General features: G+C 32.7%; 2 protein-coding genes across 3 annotated transcripts; both read left to right on the top strand.

The window, feature by feature from the left end:
- On the top strand, positions 6,546 to 8,137 carry LOC109351909 (NAC domain-containing protein 72-like). Its single transcript, XM_019593601.1, has 3 exons — positions 6,546 to 6,812; positions 6,916 to 7,187; positions 7,288 to 8,137. The coding sequence occupies exons 1-3, from the start codon at positions 6,632 to 6,634 to the stop codon at positions 7,816 to 7,818; spliced, it is 984 nt and encodes a 327-aa protein (XP_019449146.1). The 5' UTR covers positions 6,546 to 6,631; the 3' UTR covers positions 7,819 to 8,137.
- On the top strand, positions 8,400 to 24,012 carry LOC109351907 (NAC transcription factor 56-like). Of its 2 annotated transcripts, XM_019593600.1 has the most exons (5): positions 8,400 to 8,403; positions 16,854 to 16,858; positions 22,125 to 22,399; positions 22,513 to 22,823; positions 23,079 to 24,012. In XM_019593600.1, the coding sequence occupies exons 3-5, from the start codon at positions 22,216 to 22,218 to the stop codon at positions 23,670 to 23,672; spliced, it is 1,089 nt and encodes a 362-aa protein (XP_019449145.1). In that variant the 5' UTR covers positions 8,400 to 8,403; positions 16,854 to 16,858; positions 22,125 to 22,215; the 3' UTR covers positions 23,673 to 24,012. The 2 variants fall into 2 exon arrangements, with proteins under 2 accessions (XP_019449145.1, XP_019449144.1); XM_019593599.1 differs by lacking the exons at positions 8,400 to 8,403; positions 16,854 to 16,858 and having other exon boundaries at positions 22,082 to 22,399.

Below are 24,033 nucleotides of genomic sequence, written 5' to 3'. Positions count from 1 at the left end.
ATGCTGAAGGGATTGGTGATATCTCCATACAAAGGAAGGATGGCAAGTCTTCTTGTATCAGCAGTGTGTTGTATGTGCCCAAGATGAAGAGTAATTTGCTTAGCCTTGGTCAATTACTTGAAAAAGGGTACACAATGATAATGGAGAATAAGGTGCTAAGAGTGTTTGATGGCACAAAGAGACTGATTTTGAAGGCTCCCTTATCCAACAACAGAACCTTCAAAATTGGCATTCAGATCAACAATCACAATTGCCTTCTATCCAGTCATATGCAAGAAAATTGGGTGTGACATCAAAGGTATGGTCATCTAAACTTCAAAGGGCTTGAACTTCTGAGCAGAGTTGGTATTGTTTCAGGTCTGCCTTCTATTACTATCCCTGGTGAACTATGTGATGAGTGTCTCACAAGCAAGCAGACAAGAAACACTTTTGGTGCACACATACCTACTAGATCCTCTAGGCCTTTGTCACTGGTTTACTCAGATGTGTGTGGACCATTTGAGGAAGAATCATTGGGGGAGAACAAGTACTTTGTGACATTCATAGATGACTTCACAAGGAAGGTATGGATACATCTCATTAGAGCTAAGTGTGATGTATTTCCTACTTTTCTCAAGTTTAAGGCTCAAGCAGAAAAACAGAAGGAGTTGCAGCTGCAAATTCTGAGAACTGATGGTGGTGGAGAATACACCTCAATTGAATGGAGAGACTTCTGTGACAAGGAAGGATTAATTCATGAAGTCATAGCCCCCTATACTCCACAGCATAATGGAACTGCAGAAAGGATGAATAGGACAGTCCTAAACATGGCTAGGAGGATGATGAAAACAAAGAAGATGCCAAAGAAATTTTGGGGAGAAGCAGTCTCAACCTCTGCATACATTTTGAATAGATGTCCATCTAGTAGACTTGAGAACATCACCCATGAGGAAGCTTGGACAGGCAAGAAACCAAGTATAAGTCATCTCAGGATTTTTGGTTCTATATGTTACAAACATATACCTGATGTGCAGAGAAGAAAACTTGATGACAAGGGTGAGAAATTAATTCTGCTTGGCTATCACAACACAGGTGCTTACAGGTTGTTTAATCCCTTGAATCAGAAGATTGTTGTGAGCAGAGATGTGAAGTTTGATGAGACACAATGCTGGGATTGGACTAAACAGAATACTGCTCAAGAAAGAAGTGCTACAATGCATATAGATGATGAAGTCCAACAACAACCAGTTTTAGCAGATGTAGATGCTCAACCAGAAAGAAGATCCCATAGATCAAGACAACCACCAACAAGGTTGAGTGATTATGAGGTCTTCTCTGACTCAGGCATCACTGCAGAAGGGGAATTGGTGCACATGGCTCTTCTAGCTGAAATGGAACCAGTAAGTTTTCATGAGGCAGTGAAATCAAGCCAATGGATGCAAGCTATGAGAGAAGAACTCAACTCAAGTGAAAGGAATCACACCTGGTATCTAACTAACCTACCAGAAAATAAGAAAGCTATTGATGTTAGATGGGTATACTAGATCAAGGTGAATCCAAAGGGTGAAATTGTGAAGCACAAGGCAAGATTAGTTGCAAAGGGGTTTCTACAAAAGGAAGGACTTGACTATAGTGAAGTCTTTGCACCTGTTGCAAGATTGGAGACAATTAGATTCGTAGTTTACCATAATTGGCACATACACCAAATGGATGTTAAGTCTGCATTCTTAAATGGACCATTAGATGAGGTGGTTTTTGTCAAACAACCACCTGGTTTTGAGGTAATTGGCAAAGAGCATCAAGTGTACAAGTTGCACAAAGCTCTTTATGGTCTCAAGCAGGCTCCAAGGGCTTTGAACAAAAGAATAGATGGCTTCCTATTAAAGCTTGGCTTTCTGAAATGCAGATCAGAGTATGGTGTGTATGTAAAAGGCTCAATTGCTCAGAATCTCCTAGTAATCTGTCTCTATGTGGATGATTTACTGGTGACTGGAACAAAGCTTGATGAAATCTGTGAATTCAAAGCAGAAATGAAGTCTGAGTTTGAAATGAGTGACTTGGGAGAATTATCCTACTTCCTTGGGATCGAATTCTCAAGGGTCAAGGAGGGAATCCTAATGCATCAACAGAAATACATCAATGATGTATTAAAAAGGTTCAACTTGGAAGAATGCAATGCTGCCTCTACACCTATTGAAGCTAATGAAGGTTGTGAGGAGCCAGAACATGATGCTGCAGTTGATAGCACTCTCTATAGGCAAATGGTTGGTTGCCTAAGATACATTTGCAACACAAGACCAGATATTGTATATGGTGTAGGAGTGATAAGTAGACACATGGAATCACCAAAGAAGTCCAATTTGATGCAAGCAAAAAGAATACTCAGATATGTGAAAGGGACTTTGGAACTTGGCTTGATACTTCCTATCAAAAACAGTGATAAAAGGCATAGGATGATTGGATTCAGTGATGCAGATTGGTGTGGAGACAAATGTGATAGAAAAAGCACAAGTGGCTACATATTTTTCTTTGGTGAGGCACCAATCTCTTGGTCTTCAAAGAAACAAGATGTCGTGGCACTCTCTTCTTGTGAAGCAGAGTACATCTCTGCTTGTACTGCTGCTCAACAAGCTTCCTGGCTAGGGAAACTTCTCACTGAGTTGAAACTGAAAAAAGAAGGGGAAGGCATGCTCTTAATGGTTGATAACAAGTCAGCCATAAACCTAGCTAAGAATCCTATTGCACATGGGAGAAGCAAGCATATAGAGACAAGGTTTCACTTTCTTAGAGACCAAGTTAGCAAGGAACAACTCAAACTTGGTTTCTGCAAATCAGAAGAACAAATTGCAGATGTGTTTACAAAAGCTTTGAAGAAGAAAAGGTTTGAGGAACTCAGGGATAAGCTTGGACTACAAGTGCTTGAAACAAATCTGAATTAAGGGGTAGTGTTAATTGTAATTCAGTTTGTAATAGAATTAGAAAGTTTCTAGTTATAGAAAGTCCAGTTAGTTTAGTTAGTTAGTAGTTTTACTAATTTTAGAAAGTAGTTGGAATACATTGATGTATATATAGTTTGTAATGCTTGTGATGAATATACATTGATTCTTTTTTTCAGAATCTAATCCATATACTTCTCTTCCTCTCTTGCACGAATTCTTCTTCTTTCTCTACTTTCTTTCTCTGTTTTGCTCTCTGCAACATTGTTGCAGTGTATGCATTATTTCCTTTCTTTCATTCTTCTATAACAATTTTTAATATTTTCTGGCACCATATATTTCATTTCTTTCGTGATATAAATGTCAGCATTTCTATTCTTATAATACTTTTAACATATTGTTTTAATGGGATAAATTTCGAAACTCATTAAAGTATGATTTAAAAAAAAATGAGACATACTCCAATTAAAAACTAACATTTTTATATGAAGCAAGGTAAGATCATTTATCATTTTTATCATCGTAATTTTTTTTATAGATTGTAATATCTATACTTGTTATTATAAATATTTATACACAATTACTACATCATCTATAAATCATTCGAGTTATCTTGAGGAATCAATAATAATTAAGAATGAGTGGTGAATAATACATTAATAGTGTATAGAATTTATATACTGTGGGTGAATATTTTGTCTTTTTTATGAAAGATTTTTTTAAGTAGCTAAACATGCGCCATCTATAGTTCTGATCCTAGTTTAAGGGTTAACTAAAACTAACAGCCAAATGATATCTTAATTATTTTTACACAGATTATTTTATTTTATAATATGAGTTCTCTTTTTTATATCCATCCACACTTATATCAGTATATCGTAACCGATTAATATTGCCTTTAATATACTAAAAAGGTTTTCTTAAAAACAAATACAGAAGAGAATATGAGAATATTAGAGGAATAGATTATTGAGATACTTCATGGATGAAGATAAACTCTTCATGCAAATATATAATATACTCTCTTTTCAAACCACACACCGCACCAATTTACGTAATACTAAATCCCTCCACGTCCCAATTTATGGTGAGTTGTTTGTGGTTTGAGTTCTCTTTTTTCATGTAATTTCAAGGGTGTTTCTTACATTTTTTAGTAATAAACTAATTTTTTTCTGTGTATGTAATTGGCCATCTTAATAAATATTATTCATAAAATTTAAATCATTGTCATTTTATTCACCCTAAAATTCAACAAGACCTTATACCACATGTTTAAATTATTTTCTCTCACCTATTATGGATTTTGACCAGAAATAATAACCCCAGGGCATATCGATGCCTTTATTTCTTTTCTATCTCCAACCTAAACTTGTCCACGTTCACAAAAAGCTAAAACGTCACAAATCAATGTGGAATAGTTCAGTGAATCACACCACTTCACAATATTGACTTTGACCAATCACATCCACAACTTCCCTTTTATGAAAACTGCCAAAAAACATTAGAACCCGGCTATAATTAGGAGTTAATATTTCAATGTATATTAGTGCTATCTAATTTACGTTTAAATAGAACATATATTCATGTTAACTTAACATATGAATAGTGATTCCCATAAAAAATATGAAAAAATACATTTTTTGGGTTAAATGATATACATATTTAAAATTAATTTATCCAAAACTAATAAACGATCGACATGTATTTTATTAATACTAGTAACTTGCAAGGTCGTAGAAGTTGAAGAGTGAAAGAAACACCTAGAGGCTAAAGCAGCTCAAAAAAGAAAGGAGCAAAACAAGAAAAGGGAGAAGATGACAAAGGAAGTACACCACGTGTCGCGTAATGGAGTATCCGCCTCAAAGCCTTTATTAAGTGCTATTCCTTTTGCATTGTCATCTTTCCCATTGTGACAAAATTCCACCCTTATCACAATGCAATGATACATTAATAATTGAATCTGAATAAAAAATTAGAGAAAAAGTTAAATTAATACAGCCAAATATATTTTAATAATAGTTTATCGCACAATTAAAATAGTTTATTTTTTAACTTTGTTTAAAAAATTATGTGGGTTAAGATTTTCTGATTCTCATTTTAGTACATGTGCGCACCGTCCTAAGAAAAAACGCACACGTGAATACTGAAATTCTCCCGTATTTTAGAAAACGAAACTCACCTTATACGAAAAACAGAAAATTTAGGTACTCCGCATAGTTTGACCTTAAAATCATAGCCATAGGTATCGTGCAATTTTTTATTTTATTTCAGTAAAGTTGTTACATGGACCACGACTTTTATTTTTTTTATAGACTGCGTCATTAGTATTAATTTGAAATTATACAGCACTTTTTTTGAATAATAAAGTGTTTCTATTTGAACGCATATATTAGATAAGCTTAATAAAAAAAAATTGAATTTAAAAAAGTAACCCATTATAGAATAAATTTAAAAAAAAAGTAAAACATCGAAAATTGTGATAGGTGGACACCATTTTTAAAGAAAATTTAAAAAAAAAATACATCATGGCTCTTAGCCACGAGTTTTATCAAGAACATAGTTCTTACAGAAAGTGTGGTTCTTAAATCCGGTTATACACAGAAAAGCAAATGTGTAAGTGCTAATGCTTATTTATGTGAAAAAAATTAAGAAGACGAAAATTGTGACCCACGACCACAACTTCACTGAAATCACACTCTAAATCTCCCCATAATAAACTACTAAAATGTTACACCGATGTTAACTTATTAAGAGGTAAATTTTTGCAGAAAGAAACAAGAGAATCATATTAATTTCTTTTCACTCTTATCAAATTAAGGTGAGGATGAGTTGTACAAGAATAAGTAAGGTTTATCTTTTACCTCATTATTGATATTGATCATATTATATTTTTTATTTTTGAATCTGTAACTGATTTTATATTTGAGAGAAAACGAACTCCAAAGGTCAATCAAGTCAGCTTTGAATCTGACCTAAATTTCAACTTAATTAGCTTTGAACATAACCGAACATGATAAAATATATTATACACCATTTTAAATAAAGTCTTCTCCATCTTACTTATTATTATGTAAATGTTTATTAATCATGTACATATATGATTAGAAAATTAATAGCATTTTGGATAAAAGTTTTGTCATTACATTGTATATAATTTAAACCGGACCGAGTCATGTTTGTATATAATCTACCCTTAAATATTGACTAGTTCTAAATTTTGAACCTGAACTCGTCCATAGAGCGGATAAAAGTTCTCCTCACCCTTACTGTCGAAGGTCTACACGTGTATCATCATTTAATGATTCTATTTATATATTTTTTTCCGTGTTTTTCTTATGCTGGATATATACAGTGAATTAACTCATAAAGAAAACATTAATATATGTATTTAATGATATATACAAATATTGCTATATATTTTTTATATACACTGAACCAAGCCCGCTGAATGCCCCAGACCGTACTTGAGGCGGATAAGGTTGTCCGCACAATAATGATACTTCAAAACAACAACGTGGCAAAATATCAGAGGAAGAAACTCAAGTAGGCCCCACGCACCAAAGCTCACGACAAAGATTACCGTACTTTGTCTCGACCCTCGTGCCCCTATATAAATAACCGCCATATCGTTCATTTATTCGAAAAAACAGAAAATAAAAAACATTTTCTTCTTCTTATTCATCATATCATAGTTCTAACTTGTTTGTGTTAAGAAAATGGGAGTTCCAGAGAAAGATCCACTTGCACAATTGAGCTTACCTCCTGGTTTTCGATTTTTCCCAACCGATGAGGAACTTCTCGTTCAATACCTGTGTCGAAAGGTTGCTGGTCATCATTTCTCTCTTCCCATCATTGCTGAAATCGATTTATACAAGTTCGACCCATGGGTTCTGCCAGGTATATATATAATTATATATATTATCTAATTCTTCTGTGTCTTAAATATTCAAATGAAGCTTTAATTTTGTTGTAATAATTGAATGTTGTTATTATTGTATAGGGAAAGCTATATTTGGTGAGAAAGAATGGTACTTTTTTAGCCCCAGAGACAGGAAGTACCCAAATGGTTCACGACCCAATAGGGTTGCGGGTTCTGGTTATTGGAAAGCAACTGGAACTGATAAGATTATCACTACTGAAGGTAGAAAAGTTGGAATAAAAAAAGCACTTGTTTTCTACATTGGTAAAGCGCCTAAAGGCACCAAAACCAATTGGATTATGCATGAATATCGCCTTCTTGATTCTTCAAGAAAGAACAACGGCAGTGCTAAGGTAATTAAAGAGTTCAAAATCATTTTTTCTCTGTTTTTCATTGTCTGAAGTTATTGTTCAATTGATAACATGTTTCTTATTGTTGAATTGTTTGATGCAGCTTGATGATTGGGTTCTATGTCGAATTTACAAGAAGAATTCGAGTGCGCAAAAGACTGTTGTACCAAGCTTTTCGAGCACAGAATACAGCAATGGAGGATCGTCTCCATCTTCATCTTCCCATGTTGAAGACATGATTGAATTACCCGAAATCAATGACCAATTCTTCGGGCTGCCACGCATGAATTCTCTTAGAACATCGCAGCAGAATCATGATGGTTTTCAGAACCTGGGGAGTTTCTCTGATTGGGTTAACTCGTCTGGTCTTGACTCAGTACCCGAGTTTCAAACTCAGGGGATGGTGAATTACGGTGAAAATGACCTCTTTGTCCCTTCTATGCCACAGTTCTGCCACGTGGACTTGACGGGGAAACAGGTGGAGGAAGAGGTTCAGAGTGGCCTCAGAAACCAACGAAGGATTAATGAAAATTCTGGGTATTATCAACAGAATCCAAATGTATTCATGCAATATAATGACTCGTTCAGTTTTGGATACCCGAATCAGCAAGACGGATTCGGGTTCGGAAAATGAACAGTGTCAGAAATAGTGTAGGAAATTAAGAGAAGTGTATTTTTGTAAATATGTATTGGGGGGTTTTTGGTTTATAGATTCCAAAAGTAGAAAGGAAAAAAAGAAAAAATGCAGTTTTGGTACTGGATTTCGGCTAGACATGGCGGTGGTTGTGGGCATATTCAATGAATTATACATTGAAAAAATATGCAATGGTGTGAAACCATTTAGTATGAAAGTTGATTTGTTAGGATCTATTATTTGGCTGCAGTAGAGGCATATACGGCAGCCACATGAATTGAATCACGTTTTCCTTCAAAGCATTATCAACTATTTCCAATATTTGTTATGATAATTTTTTATGTGATTGATATTCTTTGATAATCCACCAAATTACCACACAAGTCCACAACATCCGTGACCACAACCTTAAGAACTACTGATCAAAATTATATATTCTATTTGTTATAAAGTTGCTTTTACATAATTAGACGTATTGTTAACAGGAATAAATTTTGTTCGAACTTTTTTCCACACGGATTATGTAGATTGAACTAAGGGATCGACAATTAATAAATATATATTATTTCAATTTCAAATAGTTGTGTGATAATGTACTATATGTTTAATATAACAATTGCTATTAATGAATGCCTATTTTGGTCCTATACCTACATGTTTGTTATATTTTTGTGTGTGTTCACATCAAAATAAATTGATATGTATTGTGTGAAACAATTATTTGGCAACAAATTGAATTAACATTTAAGGTTTACTAAATTGATTTAATCATTGTGGAACAGTAATGTCAAAATTTTATACATTATCAATACATCAAACAATATTATAAATGTCAATTATCATGAATCCTTAAACAAAAATAGTATGCTAGAACGGTGAAATTGATTGGTGATCATATAAAATGATATTAAACACTAACAAAATTCCACTTGATAAAAAGGTTTGTTAATCATCCCCTTTAAAGCAATCTTTAAAATAACACTCCTATAGAACAAAAAAACAGATATAATGAAACTTTCCAATAACAGTAAATGAGAACAAATATAACATGTTTTATAAAATTTAACGAAATGTTTTATTAATAAGAACTATAGACTATAATTAAAATATAAAATCAATCTTAAAAGATTTAAAATATTGAATATTAATATAAAATATGTTAATTGTCCCAATAGACATTACATTTTTGGTTGCTTAAACATGATTAAGACCCAAAATTCTATTATGATTAATATCTTATTCAATTTAAGTTTATTATACTTTGATTATATTTTATTCAGATTGATCTGATTTAATTATAATCATTAATCTCTTTTTATGCTCTAAATACTATACGGCTATCATCGTGTAAACAATAATAATATATTTAAGTTTACGTTTCTTTCATATATTCATCACTTTCTACACTTGTTTATATATTTTTAACAGAAATTAGTCACTTTTTTTCTATAAAAAATCGATACATCAGTGAAAAATTAACCATTGCTTAACTTAAATTTAAAAAACAAAATCATGAAATAAAAGAGTACTCTGTGATTACTATAAGAAGTGCATGCCAGATGGAACAATATAGAGGTCAGATAAGCATGCATCTTATTCTGCTTGCTAAAAAGTGCAGCAGCTTTCATTTCCATCCCACAAATGTGAATGTGGAAAAGGGATTAGGCCAACAGTCAATAGTAGAACCACAAGCATATAACTTAACTACCAAGTTAATTAGTACTAGGATTCTGATGTTATGGCAATGTTTTTGAAGTTTGAATCTTGACCAAATTTCAAATCTACGTATTGTAGGACTGAGATTTTAATTAAGAAGGAGTGACTTAGTTGACTTAAAATAATGATCACTTTTTTTACAAATTCAAGAGTTAAAGTGCAGCGGAAAATATATGTAGAAAATTAATAAATAAAATCAAAGAGATAAGGAAAAAGAGAGTACACAAGGATTTATACTGGTTCACCTTCTTGTCCACCGAAGGCTACGTCCAGTACTCTTGCAACACAAGAGATTTTTCACTAGAGATTATGAGTTGCAATTACAATATCTCACCCCGAGATTTCTATATACCTTACGCACTCCTTAATCCTTATTCACTTTTGGAAAACATCTTTCCAAGTGATTCTAATCTCATTTCTTATCACACCCCTGAAAGAAAGTATTCTACAATAATAATGAAGAAGGTACAACAATGGCGAAATTGCCTTTACAAGTATGAAAGTGATGTAACTTGCAATCCAAACAACTCTTTAGTATACTTAGTAATAATGATCTTTATAAGTTTGTAAACTTGAAACCCTTTCATTTTAAGCAATTTCAGAAAAATCAACTTTGAAAGTTTAAGAACTTGTTGCAAAAGTGCAGAAAATAATTTCAGAATATGTGGAAGAGCTTTTGAAATTTGTATAAGAGTTGTGTATATGTTGTGTGTTGTGATTGTGAGTTTTAATGCCTTTATATAGGTTTTCCAATCAGTCAAAATGTCTCTTTGAAAATGTAGAAATTGATTGGAATGAAAACATGTCTTTTGTGTTGAAACTCATTCACTTTGAATTTGAAAAACCGATGCAACAACTCTCTCAGTAATCGATTACAGCATTGAGTAATCAATTACTCAAGTGTTCTGTCCACTGATCATTTATTTTCGAATTAGAGTAATTGATTACAGCAGATTGAGTAATCAGATACTCATGGATTACTCTGATCAGTTTTAAGTTGGATAACTATTTTCTTACACCTGCAACCTGTTACTTAAATGAAGTAATCCGTTACGCACAATTTTTGAAAATTGTTTGAAGTATTTTAAAGTATTTCAATTTTCTTAAAAAATAGTTTGAGCATTACTACTACTATTGTATAATTAAGAATATATGATAGAAGTACATATTTAGACTTAGACTAAAAGTCTTGAATATCTTGAAGCTGAAATCTTCATTGTCTTTTATAAGTATTCTTCATTTTCTTCTTTTTAGTGATGTTGGTGTCTTCATCAAAATTGTGTCAAAATCAAGAGCAAAATCTTCTTCACACTTATTAATCATTCCAATGGGTCATTTGATTTGTACTTGGTATCATTCTTAGATGCTTTTCCTGTTTTCCATTCTTTCCTTGGGTCCTAATTCTTAATTAGATGCTCCTAACACTTTGTCCTTTTTCGATTCTTCCAATCACTTAAGAGTTAGATTTTAGAATTAGGTGGCATTTCTCATTCTTTTATTCGTTTCTTGCACGTGTTGATAACGTGGCAGTTTTTGTCTCTTTCCTTTTGTGATATTTCCTTTCACCAAACTTCAATTTTGTTCTTATCGGTTTGGAAGATTGTATGAACATGACAAACAATTCTCTTGTAGAGAGTCCAACTTTAAAACTAGATTTAAATATTACTAGTCAATTAGCTCTATAAACATAGTTTATAAGATAAATGAGTTAAACATTTACTAAAATTTAACTTGTTCAATAAATTAATTAAGCCCAAGCAATATCTAATTTGATTTGTTAATTTTATGAAATAACTCAATTATATATAGTATAACTTTTAGGCTTATATATGAATAAAATATATTTATTATACAAAATTATAAAGTTTCCTTAAATAAATTAAAGAGTTGAATATGAATCTAATTTTAATTAGAGTTCATGAATGAAACGGAAGAGTCGACAATTTTTTTAAATCATCCTTAGTTTGAGTTTCAAATTGAACAAGTACTAACAGAACCAAACTCAACTTAATCCACTTCACTCCTACTTGTTGCCGCTCATGATTTTAGAATTAAAACTCAACTTAATTTTAGCACATATAACGGATAAGACACAATATAATTTGCACCCTTCATCAAATCATAAATTTGAGAGTGTAAATGATAAAACAAAAAAGAACAATCCTAACTAATTTGTATTGATTCAAGTGAAAGGAGCTTAAGTTGCATATATAAGCATATGATCATGAACTTTGATACATTGATTCAAGTGTATGTAAAAGTAAAAGATAAATCACTCGCAAATTTGAGAAACCAAAAATAAATTCTAAATTCATATATTCAGTGGATCGTATCTTCCAAAAAAATGGATTTCGTTCACGGTGTACCGGAAGATTTGAAAAGAAGGAGTTGTGGTCTTCACTAGTGTTTCAATAAAGTCAAACAATTAACGTTAGGGTATGTTTATGATTTAAGTTTTGGTAAGAAAGAACGAAAATAGAAAGTTAGATAAGACTTTAAAACTTTATCTTTCCCTTTCTATTAATCCAAAACCCAACTCGCTTCTAAGATACATTTGGCGCACCAATAAAGTTTTGATCGGAGTGTGGGAAGTGGAAGGAAGAAGGGTTCCACGGTTGGAGTGGTTGCTTCTGTTGGAGATTGGAGAAAAACCTTTCATCGGAAAAAGATGGAAAAAACTTAATACCACTGAAAAACAAAGCTTTCTGTGGTTTAGATACTTTTAATTTGCTATGAAGTACCAAGGGCTTAAAGGCAAAACTAAAAACTATCGATATACGGCAACTAATGCCAGTTGTCATAATATTATTGGCTATTTTATGGAGGGTACCAAACCTTCCCAAAACTCAGGGGTTCTAAGCAATCCCCAATGTTATTTAGGAAGATTAGTACGATAATCATATAGCAAAACTCAAGCGAAATATGCAATTTTTGTATCCACTTTCAATCACCATTCTGATTTTTGTATGGTATTATGAGGTCGCTTTTTTGTTGCTTGAAACTTACATAAGTTTCAAACGTGCAAGTATGAGCGTTTGAAAATTGGACTTCGTGCAAACATGCACGCATATACGTTTACATCATTTTCAGCCTTTATTTTAATCATTGGCTTGGTTCATGGATGCTCATGATCATTAGCTTTTATTTTCAGTCGCTGCTTAGTTACTGCATGTAATATAGTTGTTGATTGGGAATGTTAACCAATATTTTTACTGATACTAGTTAAGATGGTAAAAAGAAGAGATCTATTATGGAAAATGATGAATTTAATACTTCTACATTTAATGGAATTTATTTTTCTATCCAAATTTTCTTATTCTTTAACCGGTGCTCTAAGCACAATTATTAAATTATGCTACGTTATTTTAAATGTTTTCTGGTACTATTCTCATTACTTTTTTTTAATGAATTAATCTCTTTTGGAGTGTGTGACTGTTCATTTCAATAAATATCATTTTCAGGAATCGAACATTTGATCTTTAGGTCGATTTGTGATCTAATATAATCTTACATTACTAGACCAACATCTTATTAATTACTTTAAATTACCTATTTTATTCATATAAAAAATATCACTTATATATACATATAATTTTTTTAATTGAAATACTTGTTATTTTACCCGATAAGTTAAATTCATGAAACACTTAAGTTGAAGTTGAGATAAATTGACGAAATACGAATTATATACATACATAAAAAAAATCTTTAAATTTACTCATATTAGATAAGTAGTCAACATTTAATAAGTTGAATTAAATAATTTATGAAATTTTATTAAATAAATCAAATTAACCTAACTAATTGTATCTAAATTCTAAAAGTTCTCCAACTTCAATTGAATCCAATCCAAGCTTGAAAACAAGTTTTTATTGAACTCCATTGGAGTTTCAACCCAGTACAAGTTTGATGGAGTTTGTTATAAAAAGTAAAAACACGTCACAACAGTCAAAGTTTGAGAATTCCAAACTCTCATGCTCTTGTTAGAGTCTAGGAACCTAAAATAAATCTCAAAACATTAATTAGTATAATTTTTTTATGTCTTACTCTTAAAATATCCAACACATCTTACTCTAAGTAACAATATATTTTGGTCATTGACATTTGACAAAATATGAAGCCATTTATAACTTAATAACCGATTTTGAAATAAATGTTTATCATATTACTGTATTCTGTATATGGATGAATATTAAGCATTGTAAAGTTTAATGGCGGTCTTTCTCAAGCTTTATAATGGTCCATTGGCTAGCAAGACAGGTAGTGCCTTAAGAAATGTCAATTATCTTTTAGAATCTAGAACTATGTAGTGTGTATATATTCTTCACAGTCAAATTAAAATAGATAGCGATCACGATATTGGACCATTGTTAACATCATGCCCCTTTTCATTTAAGAAGATATAGTCAAGCTACTCACTTTATAACTCTTAACTTTATATGTATTTGAATTAGTTTCCTTTTTCTTAAATAGAAAAAGTAATAATTTCTAATTTAGAAAGGGTCTTACAAATAACCAAATTATATTAACTACAATCATGTATGTTAATATGTTTTTGTACTTTCTAATTAAATTATAATATTGAGGCAACTATCGGTGCAATTGGGGAATTTGGTTAGCTTGAAAAAAATATTAAGTTCAAGTATTGTAAAAAAAAAAACAACTCTTAAAAAAGGTTTGCCCTTTTACTGAATTTCCCTGGATTTGGATTAGACAGGTCCATTGTAAGTCTCAAAACTGACAAAACATATAAGAAAATAAATTTCAATACCTAATAAAAATCCCACTTGAAGAGTTTAGTGCTATGAGATTCTTTCACCACCATTTGAGAAATTGGAAGAGACCGTTCAAGTTCTAATACTCAATGAATGTGAGAACAAATCTTAAGATATGAAAAATCAAACTATCATCAAATGAATAGTTAGATATGTTAAGTTACTATTTTTCTTCTTTTATTTTTAAATTTGACATATAAGGGTTTAGTCTTTTTTTATTAACATATAAGGGTGTATTTTAACCTACAATTACATGAAATTTGTGTTAATGAGTGCAACAACCTAATTTTCAATTTCATGTTAAGCAAATGAAGGCAAAAGCAATAGAGGTCAAAAATGTCATCCAAAGTCAAAACCTTCCTTTCGAACCTAGCGAACAATAATGCTCTAGTGATGAAAAGTAAAATCTTCAAAGGTTAGAAATAACACTCAATAATTTAAAAGTAACCCCATTGTGCCGTGGTGTTGTAGGGACAAAAATCAATCATGTTTTCTTCTTATGGCTCTCAAAGCATTACAAAATCTTATTTAGTTGAAAATGATGTTTCATCGATGTAAAATAGGAGGATAGGATATGATAATACTGACCTAGCCAATATGTAATTTCCATATCAACTTTGGAAGTAAAGAAATGCTACAATCTTTTTATCCCAATAGGTTATCTATCCCTTTCTACCATAAACTTTAGCCAAGAAAGAAGAGCACAATACACTAATACTAATAGCTGTTGAATATCTTTTCACCAATGTATTTGTCTTGTTTCCTTATTTTAGCTGCTAATTTGGAGCTTTATATTATGCTGTCATGCTCCTAATGAAATCCATATCTTTGACAAAGAAAATAAAATCATATGCATAATATTCAATAGTTTGTTTTGCTCTAAGATAGTTTAAATTGTTCATCCGGAAGAAAAAAGTATCATGTCACTCGAAGAGTGAGTGATCTAATGGGGGAAAACCAATAAAGTCGATTTTGAGGACAAACTGTAATGAATTTACAACACTATAGATGACAAAATATATTGAATATGAAGTCTGTAAAATAAGAGTAAGATAATCACCTGGGAATGTTGTTTTAGCATTTGCTTTTTCTTTATATTTAATCATCTTTTCGGCTTTACTTTTCTGCTGATATGATAGGACAAACTAATCTAGTGCTGCTCTTGGGTGTTTTTATGTTGTTTGTCCATAAAGACATAAGCTATGTAATAATAGGTGTCAAACAATTTATATTTTATTTATTGAAAGTTACAAATGACATTTTATTGGGAAATGACACCATAAGTCCATAACCAAATCCAATTCCAAAGCACAAAATCTCAATTCTCCTAAGGCCTAAGGGGAGATGTTGTTGAGAATTTCTTATGATTGGTGAAATATCAATCCTAAGATCTTGAATCTCATGATTCTCACACATATATATGAAACAAAGGGTGTAGTGTCATACATGAATCCATGTTTCTGAATGTGCTCCTTTGATCTACGTTTCTGAAAGAGGTTTTGTGGTATGATGACCTTCCTCAATCAAATCTCTTATTCCTCTTGGGACTTGCGTTTTCACTCTGATGGGGAGATGAATTTGATTTGGTGTGTTGGGAACCATAACCTTGCTTATGCGTTAACTTATAAGGTTCACATTATCCCTATGAGTTAACCTCATGGGTATCCACCCATTAAGCCCATGTCCTTTATCAGCTTTTGGAAATCTAAGGGGTGTCATTAATTAGATCACTTATAATGTAACCCAGAAAATAAATAGCTGATATCATTGTATCAAAGATTGAGCTTCATATCTTCCTGAAACAATTATATCACAGGTTCTTTATGCGCGCATCTGTATGCTATTTACATTTAGACTTCTCCTTAATACAATCTGGTCCATTTCATATATCAACTATAAAACCACCACAACTTTCATCACATTTAAGTGTGACTCGACCACGATGATCACCATATTAATATACTTAATGATATAGATCGAATATGAATGAGTGACATGAAGATTTCATGCAATGTGATCTCAAACATGTCTATTTCCAACTGGTCATTTATTCTTTAGTGAGATCAATCCAAAGTGTTTAATTGCAACACAATTGTTACAATGCACAATTTCAAAATGAAACAATAAACCATCAACTTTATTATGCATAAAAAATGTATATAATATTCAAAGCAAAACATAAAACATATAGACTCCCACTGAACTAAGGTACCCTAAGGAACAATACCCATATGAATAACATGCTCATGAAAGACTTTAGGTACCAAACCCTTAATCAATGGATCAACTAGCATAAAGTTTGTCCGTATATGTTCTATGAAAACTTGTCCATTTTGAACACTTTCTTCAACAACCAGAAACTTTATGTCAATGAATTTGACTTTGTAGAACTCTTATTATTGTTGGAGTAAAGGACTGTGGACTTGTTGTCACAATAAATCCTTAATGGTCTTTCAATATCATCGACCACACGTAAGCCAGTGATAAAATTCTACAACCATATGTCATGTTCTAATGTTTCATAATAAGCCATGAACTCTGCAGCCATGGTTGAAGGAGCTATAAGCGTCTATTTCACAGACTTCCAAGAGATAGCACCTCCAGCCAATACAAACACATATCCAAAGGTGAAGTGTGTACTGTGTAAACATCCAGCAAAATCGGAGTCAGAGTACCCAATGATCTCTAAATTCTCAGACCTCCAATAAGTGACATGTATTCCTTTGTTATCTTCAAGTAACGCATAACACGTTTGACTGCCTTCCAATGATGCATTCCAGGATTACTCAAATATCTGCCCAAAACTCCCACAACAAATGTTATGTCGGGACGTGTGCAAACTTGAGCATACATTAGACTTCCTACTACAGATGCATATGGAATCTTTTGCATATTGTATCTTTCAAGGTCATTGTTGGGGCACTGTTCGAGACTAAACTTGTCTCCCTTAGCTATAGGGTATCCCCTGGTTTACTGTCTTTCATGCAAAATCTATCTAGGACTTTATCTATATAGCTTTCTTGTGATAACCTTAGGATACCATGAGAGCGATCTCTAAGTATCCGAATACCTAATACAAAAGAAGCTTCCCCGAGATCTTTCACTTTGAAATTCTTCGTTAGAAATATCTTGGTCTCATGCAATAGTCCCATATTAGTGCTAGCAAGCAGTATATCATCGACATATAATACCAGGAAGATAAACTTACTCCCACTGAACTTATGGTATGCACAATCTTCAACTTTATTTGCCTCAAAACCATACTAGGTAATAACTTGATGAAATTTGCGATTCCATTGACGAGAAACTTGTTTAAGCCCATAAATGGATTTCTTTAACTTGCATACCATAGACTTTTAGCCAACTAACACAAAGTTTTTTGGTTGCACCATATAGATCGTTTCCTTCAAGTATAGTGACACTAATATGAGTAATAGCACGAGAATCTACCCACCAAGTATCATTGGGTACAAAAGCTAAATTAATTTCAGAACAAACAAGAGTTAAAAATTTACCATTCTTTACACGCCATGAGGCATATTTAGGACACTCTTTCTTCATGTGTCCTTGCTTCTTACAGAAGTAACAGGTAAATTCCTCATTACTCTTCAATTTCTTTTGCTGCTGAGAAGACCATTTCGCAACATCCTTATTGCTCTTCCTTTTCTTATTTTGAGGGGTCATAACCAAGTAAGCACTTTCAGTCTTAACTCTTTGCAGCCTCTCTTCCTTTTGCACACAGTGAGATATAAGCTCATTAAGGGACCATTTGTCATTCTGAATGTTTTAACTCACTTTGAATTGCCCAAAGTGTGCAGGAAGAGAGATCAAAACCAAGTGCACGAGCAGGTCATCACCAAGCTCTAACTTAAGTGACTTGAGTTTTGATGGGAGATTAGACATCTCCATAATGTACTCCATTTTGTTCCTTTTGCCTTTATACTTCATGGAGATGAGTTTAGCCAAAAGGCTACTCGTCTCCGCCTTTTCATTCTTGGCAAAGAATTGTTCTATTTCTGCAAGGAACTTCCTTGCACTTTCACCCTCAGATATAGAGCCCTGAAATGCATCTGGAATATAGCGTTTCATGATCATCAGGCACATTCAGTTAAAGCGTTCCCATTTCTCAATTTTAGCCTCATCGAGGTTTTCCGCAGTGGAAATGAGTTTCTCCACATGAAGTGCCAGATCCAAATCCATACAGCCGAGAATTATTTCTACGACTTCCTTCCAAACCTTAATGTTTGTCCCATTCAGCAATGGGATGTTACTAATTTAAGGAGAAAAATTTGCAGCATTGGTAAAAGACAGTGAATCCACATAACAAAAAATTAATAACATGTTCAAATCTAAACAAACAAATCATGTAATATATATAAAACAATATATGTTCACATAATAAACCCATCACAAGATACCTAACACAACATCAGTCTCTAGTCTTTGAACAGAGAAATCAATTTGTAAGTGGTACTATCAATGCAATGATCAAATATTAACAATTAGTTCTGTCAAACAATAGCCTTTCTTTGGACCGACTATTATTCACATGAAAAAAGAAACTTTATAATTGTTACATATTTATCATCATAGGTATGTTATTATTTGACCAAATTGTGTCTTCCTTTGAGCCAAACACAATTCGCATAAATAATCTGATACTCATTTGTGTAATTTCAATTAATTTTCACAATAGAAGTTACTTTGGCAACAAATTGCATTAATTAATTCAAAATAATTACCAGACAAAAGGAAAAATACAATATGGGTTCATTACAAAAAATATAATCTTGAAATTAAAACTTTCAGATTTGATATATTTTATAATTATCAAATCTAATCCTACAATATAATTCCAAATCAATATATATATAAATACATGTCTTGATTGACATAAAATTGCACTGGAAAACCAACAACATGTATGTATACAGTATACTAGTGCACAAAAGAATAACATCTCTGAGGGTCAACAACATGTATGTATGCATATAATACATATAAGTTTCAACAATAATAACTTGAAATCCAAAAAATTGTAGCAGAAAATGCATAACCTTAAAAATACTTTATTCATATGAAACATATATATTTATATATATGCTTCCATGAATTCAAAATCTTAAAATTTGAATTGGGAAAAAAATTGAATTGTTATGCATGAATTAAAAGATGTCACTCAAAACGTCAGAGGCAAAAAAATTGAGTTGCATACATGGACGTATGAATTGAATAATTATAGCATGTTTAATTTCATGAGTTTAATCTCCCTCACGTGTGAATTAATCGGCCGTATTTTATTGAAAGACAAATTTAAACCCTAAATCCCAATCTTTATGACATGATAGCGGAAGCATAAAATCCCCAAATTAAAATTAGGGTTCATACAAGATTTGGGAAAACACCCTTAATGGATAATCATAAATATTCAGAACCTAGGCTCTGATACCACTTGTTGAGAATTCCTTATGATTGGTGAAATACCAATCCTAGGATCTTGAATCTCATGATTCTCACACACATATATGAAACAAAGGGTGTAGTGTCATACCTGAATCCATGTTCCTGAATGTGCTCCTTTGATCTACGTTTCTGAAAGAGGTTTTGTGGTATGATGGTCTTCCTCAATCAAATGCCTTATTCATCTTGGGACTTGCGTTTTCACTCCGATTGGGAGATGAATTTGATTTGGTGTACTGAGGACCATAACCTTACTTATGCGTTAACTTATATGGTTCTCATTATCCCATATGAGTATCCACTCATTAAGCTCATATCTTTTATCAGTTTTTAGAAATCTAAGAGGTGTCAATAATTAGATCACTTATAATGTAACTCCATAAATAAATAATTGATATCATTATATCAAATATATGATGTTTACCTTAAATAGAAATTATAAATTTATAACGGATGCATAATGACACTAAGAGCAACCAACCTTAAAGCCCAAATTGCAATTGATGTAAAGCACACTTACTTGGTTTTGCCCAAGTTAGTTCTCAAGTTTGTGACTTGTGAGTCTTATCTTCTCTTCTTTTTGCCAAATGCCCAAAACTTCATTACAGACACCATACTGTGTTTGCATTTGTGGCCAATTTATCAATTTGTCCTGTTTTGAAAAGAGTAAGTGATTTGCATTGGCAAACAATGTGCTCAAAACTTGGCTTAAAACAACTATATTGAAAGCAACCCTTAAACTTGCATTTTCTCTCAAATTCTCTATAAGGCTAAGCATAATTCCAGCACTCATACAATTGTTTGACTTTTTAAGCTGTATTTGATTTTGATGAGTCACTGATGACCACTCTTTGTTTTTTTCAAGTATACCTATCGGATAAGAAAGTGAAATACGATGTACAAGTACATTGCATGGAGTTTGAGGTGCATTAATTAATTATATGGGAGCTAACAATGGAATTTTCAGGAAACAATTGTGAAAAAAACCACACCGTACCTAAACCAAATCCTTAAACATAGCAAAAAATTAAAGATGATATGAAGATGCATGTACAAAGGGTGCAACTACTGTTTGCATGATACTACTTGATTAGGCACTTATTTGCTCTTGCTTGGATGATTAAAGCCCACAAGAACACTAATTCAGGAAGTAATTTTTGTGAAAGGGTAATCCAACTTCTACACGTGCAATGGTGCAAGAAAATAAAATGTGAGGCCAATGATGTAAATTCTCAATTTTGATAGTTGAAACCCATATAAATATAAACCTTACCATTAGACAATATTTATAGGATTGATCCAAGATAATGTTTCACAATTTGTCTATTGGCTACGGGATTGGTCAATGTTAATGAAGAATAATCATTTTATTACTAGAAAGCGCTGAGAGAGATCTGCTAGTGATGATGCAGACCCAAGATCACATTTGTCAAATCAAAAAAGTTATTTAATACTTGGATTACTTATTTAAGTTTTTCATGTCCATTTTCAACATATAATATATTTATTAGAAAAATATTATATAAGAATTTCATACACTATTACTAAATTATACGCCATTTATTTTTAATTATTATGGACTCTTAAAAAAGAATAATACAAATAAATAATAAACAATATATTGATACATAAATATTTACACTGAAAAATATAAATATTATACTATATATTTATTACCTATAAAAGACCAAAGAGATCAACTTTCGCACTAGTACCATTATACTTCTATAGCTAGGACACCTATCCCTGTTTTTGTCCTAATTTCTTGTATAAGTCAAATGAAAAAATATAATATAAGTAAATAGAGTAAAATTAAAAAATAATAAATAACATTTTTATACTAGTTAGAAAAATTTAATTGGCTAGAAATATAGGGACTGAATAATTTTGGTTGAGAAGATGTTTGTTGATGTAGTTCATGAGCTCTTTTCGTATCATTATTACACAAAACAAATTATCACCACTATAATATGTATGCCACATATAATATTCACACAAAAGAAATTGAAAATAATGCAATTAAAATTATAAATAAAAATGCACGTCAATGTGGGCCACAAATTGAAATCTTACGTGTCGATCCTTGACGGCTAAAGTTTAAAATGTCATCATCATCAGTTATTAAGCTGCCACCAACCCTCTTCTCCTGCACCTGCACCAATTCCACTAACCAACGTCATACAACTTGATATCAAAAGACTAATCCGCCCCTCCACCCTCTGACGTGTCAAAACATATTGGAGCACTGCCAAAAATTACTATAGATGTTTATGTATAGGATTACGTCTCCGTATCCATGCCCATATAAAAAAATGGCCTTCTTCACCTTCGTTTCAGTGAGGATAAATATTAAAGCAAAACATGTGTGTTGTCTTCTTCTGTTGAATCCATAGCGAAAACCATTGTAATTGGAACACAACACAGTGAAGAAGAAAGAAAGCAAAGAATGGAGAGCACCGACTCCTCCATCGATTCACAACAACCGAACCTGCCACCCGGGTTCCGGTTCCACCCCACAGATGAAGAACTCGTGGTTCACTACCTCAAGAAGAAGATTTCCTCTGAACCTCTCCCTGCATCTATAATCGCCGATATTGATCTCTATAAGTTCGATCCATGGGAACTACCTGGTAATTAATATGTTTCCGAATACCAAAATATTGAAACTTTTTGACGACACAATAAAAGATGGATTTGATTTTGTTATCCGCTTTCTTTTCTTCTTCTTTTTTGGGTTTTTCAGCTAAGGCATCATTTGGGGAGCAAGAATGGTACTTTTTCAGCCCAAGGGAAAGGAAGTACCCGAACGGAGCGAGGCCAAACAGGGCTGCAACTTCTGGGTATTGGAAGGCCACAGGGACTGATAAACCTGTGTTGAGTTCTAGTGGGCCCCAGAAAGTTGGGGTGAAGAAAGCTTTGGTTTTCTATGGTGGGAAGCCACCAAAAGGTATCAAGACCAATTGGATCATGCATGAGTATCGTATTGCTGATAACAAACCTATCAATAATAAACCTCCTGGCTGTGACTTGGGCAACAAGAAAAACTCTTCAAGGGTAAACCCTACTTTCATCTTAATTCTATCTGCAGGGATTTAATTGTAGTTCGCAGTTGCAATTCTAGCCACAAATGTTGTTGTTGCAGAGTGTTTGCAATTATAATTAAGGTCATGTGACCATAATTTAAAACCTTGTTCTTTTTAATTTAAACATACATGTGGTTTTCTATGAGACTAACAATTTTGGTTCCTGAATTTGGTTTTGCAATAATTTTTTTATTAATGGGGTGATGTTCATGTTGTGCTTGTGTAGCTGGATGATTGGGTATTGTGCAGAATCTACAAGAAGAGCGATACACATAGGTCACTCATGGAGCATGATAGGGATGATTCCATGGATGATATAATTGGAGGGGTACCTTCATCTATCAACGTCGGCCTCATGAATGCGAGGTTTCACCTTTCAAAGATGTCCAAAAGCTACAGTGGTAGTAGTAATGGTGCATTGCTGGAAAATGACCAACATTTGTTGGAAGGGTTGATGTTAGGAAATGGTGGGTTGAGCACAACAACAACTACAAATGCCTTATCATCTCATTTGGAAAACTCAAACTCCAAAAGAACACTTTCATCACTGTATTGGAATGATCATACTGAAGATGTGACTGTTGGCACTTCATTATCTAACAAAAGGTTCAACTTTATGGACAGTGCTATTGGGGATGGCAATGTCGCAATGAGGAATGAAGAGAATGGCACTGCTACTAGCGCTATAGCCACCCTGTTTGGCCATCTCCCACAACAAACACCTAATCCATTGCACCAACAAGAGACAATGCTGAGGACTATAGGAGATGGCCTACTTCGGACACCATATCAAATACAAGGGATGAATTGGTATGGTTAACTCAATTCCATGTTTATTGGAGTGTATATGATGACTATATTATTGATGCAATTATTATTGAACTAAGAGGGTGGAAGGAATCCTTGGCTGGTAACTCATTCTCTTGCTAATTAGATTGTGAAGATTTCAATGGGCTATTGAGATTTTTGTTAAGGAACCTAGAAGCATGTTGGTCTAATCAAATGGGTGGCATCACATTCCTTCAACCATTTGAAGGTATCGCTAGCTAGAAGCAATAACACACATGATTTAGGTGAGACCATGCATGGTATTTTTATTTAAAAGTATATTTAGCTTTATACATATACAGATATTTGCTTGTTTTCTTTGTATGTAAAGAGTAAAAAGGAAAGGGTGCTTT

The sequence above is a fragment of the Lupinus angustifolius genome, chromosome LG07 (genome assembly GCF_001865875.1).
Source record: "Lupinus angustifolius cultivar Tanjil chromosome LG07, LupAngTanjil_v1.0, whole genome shotgun sequence".
Taxonomy (NCBI): Eukaryota; Viridiplantae; Streptophyta; class Magnoliopsida; order Fabales; family Fabaceae; genus Lupinus; species Lupinus angustifolius.
This window is presented reverse-complemented; position numbering and strand designations above follow the sequence as displayed.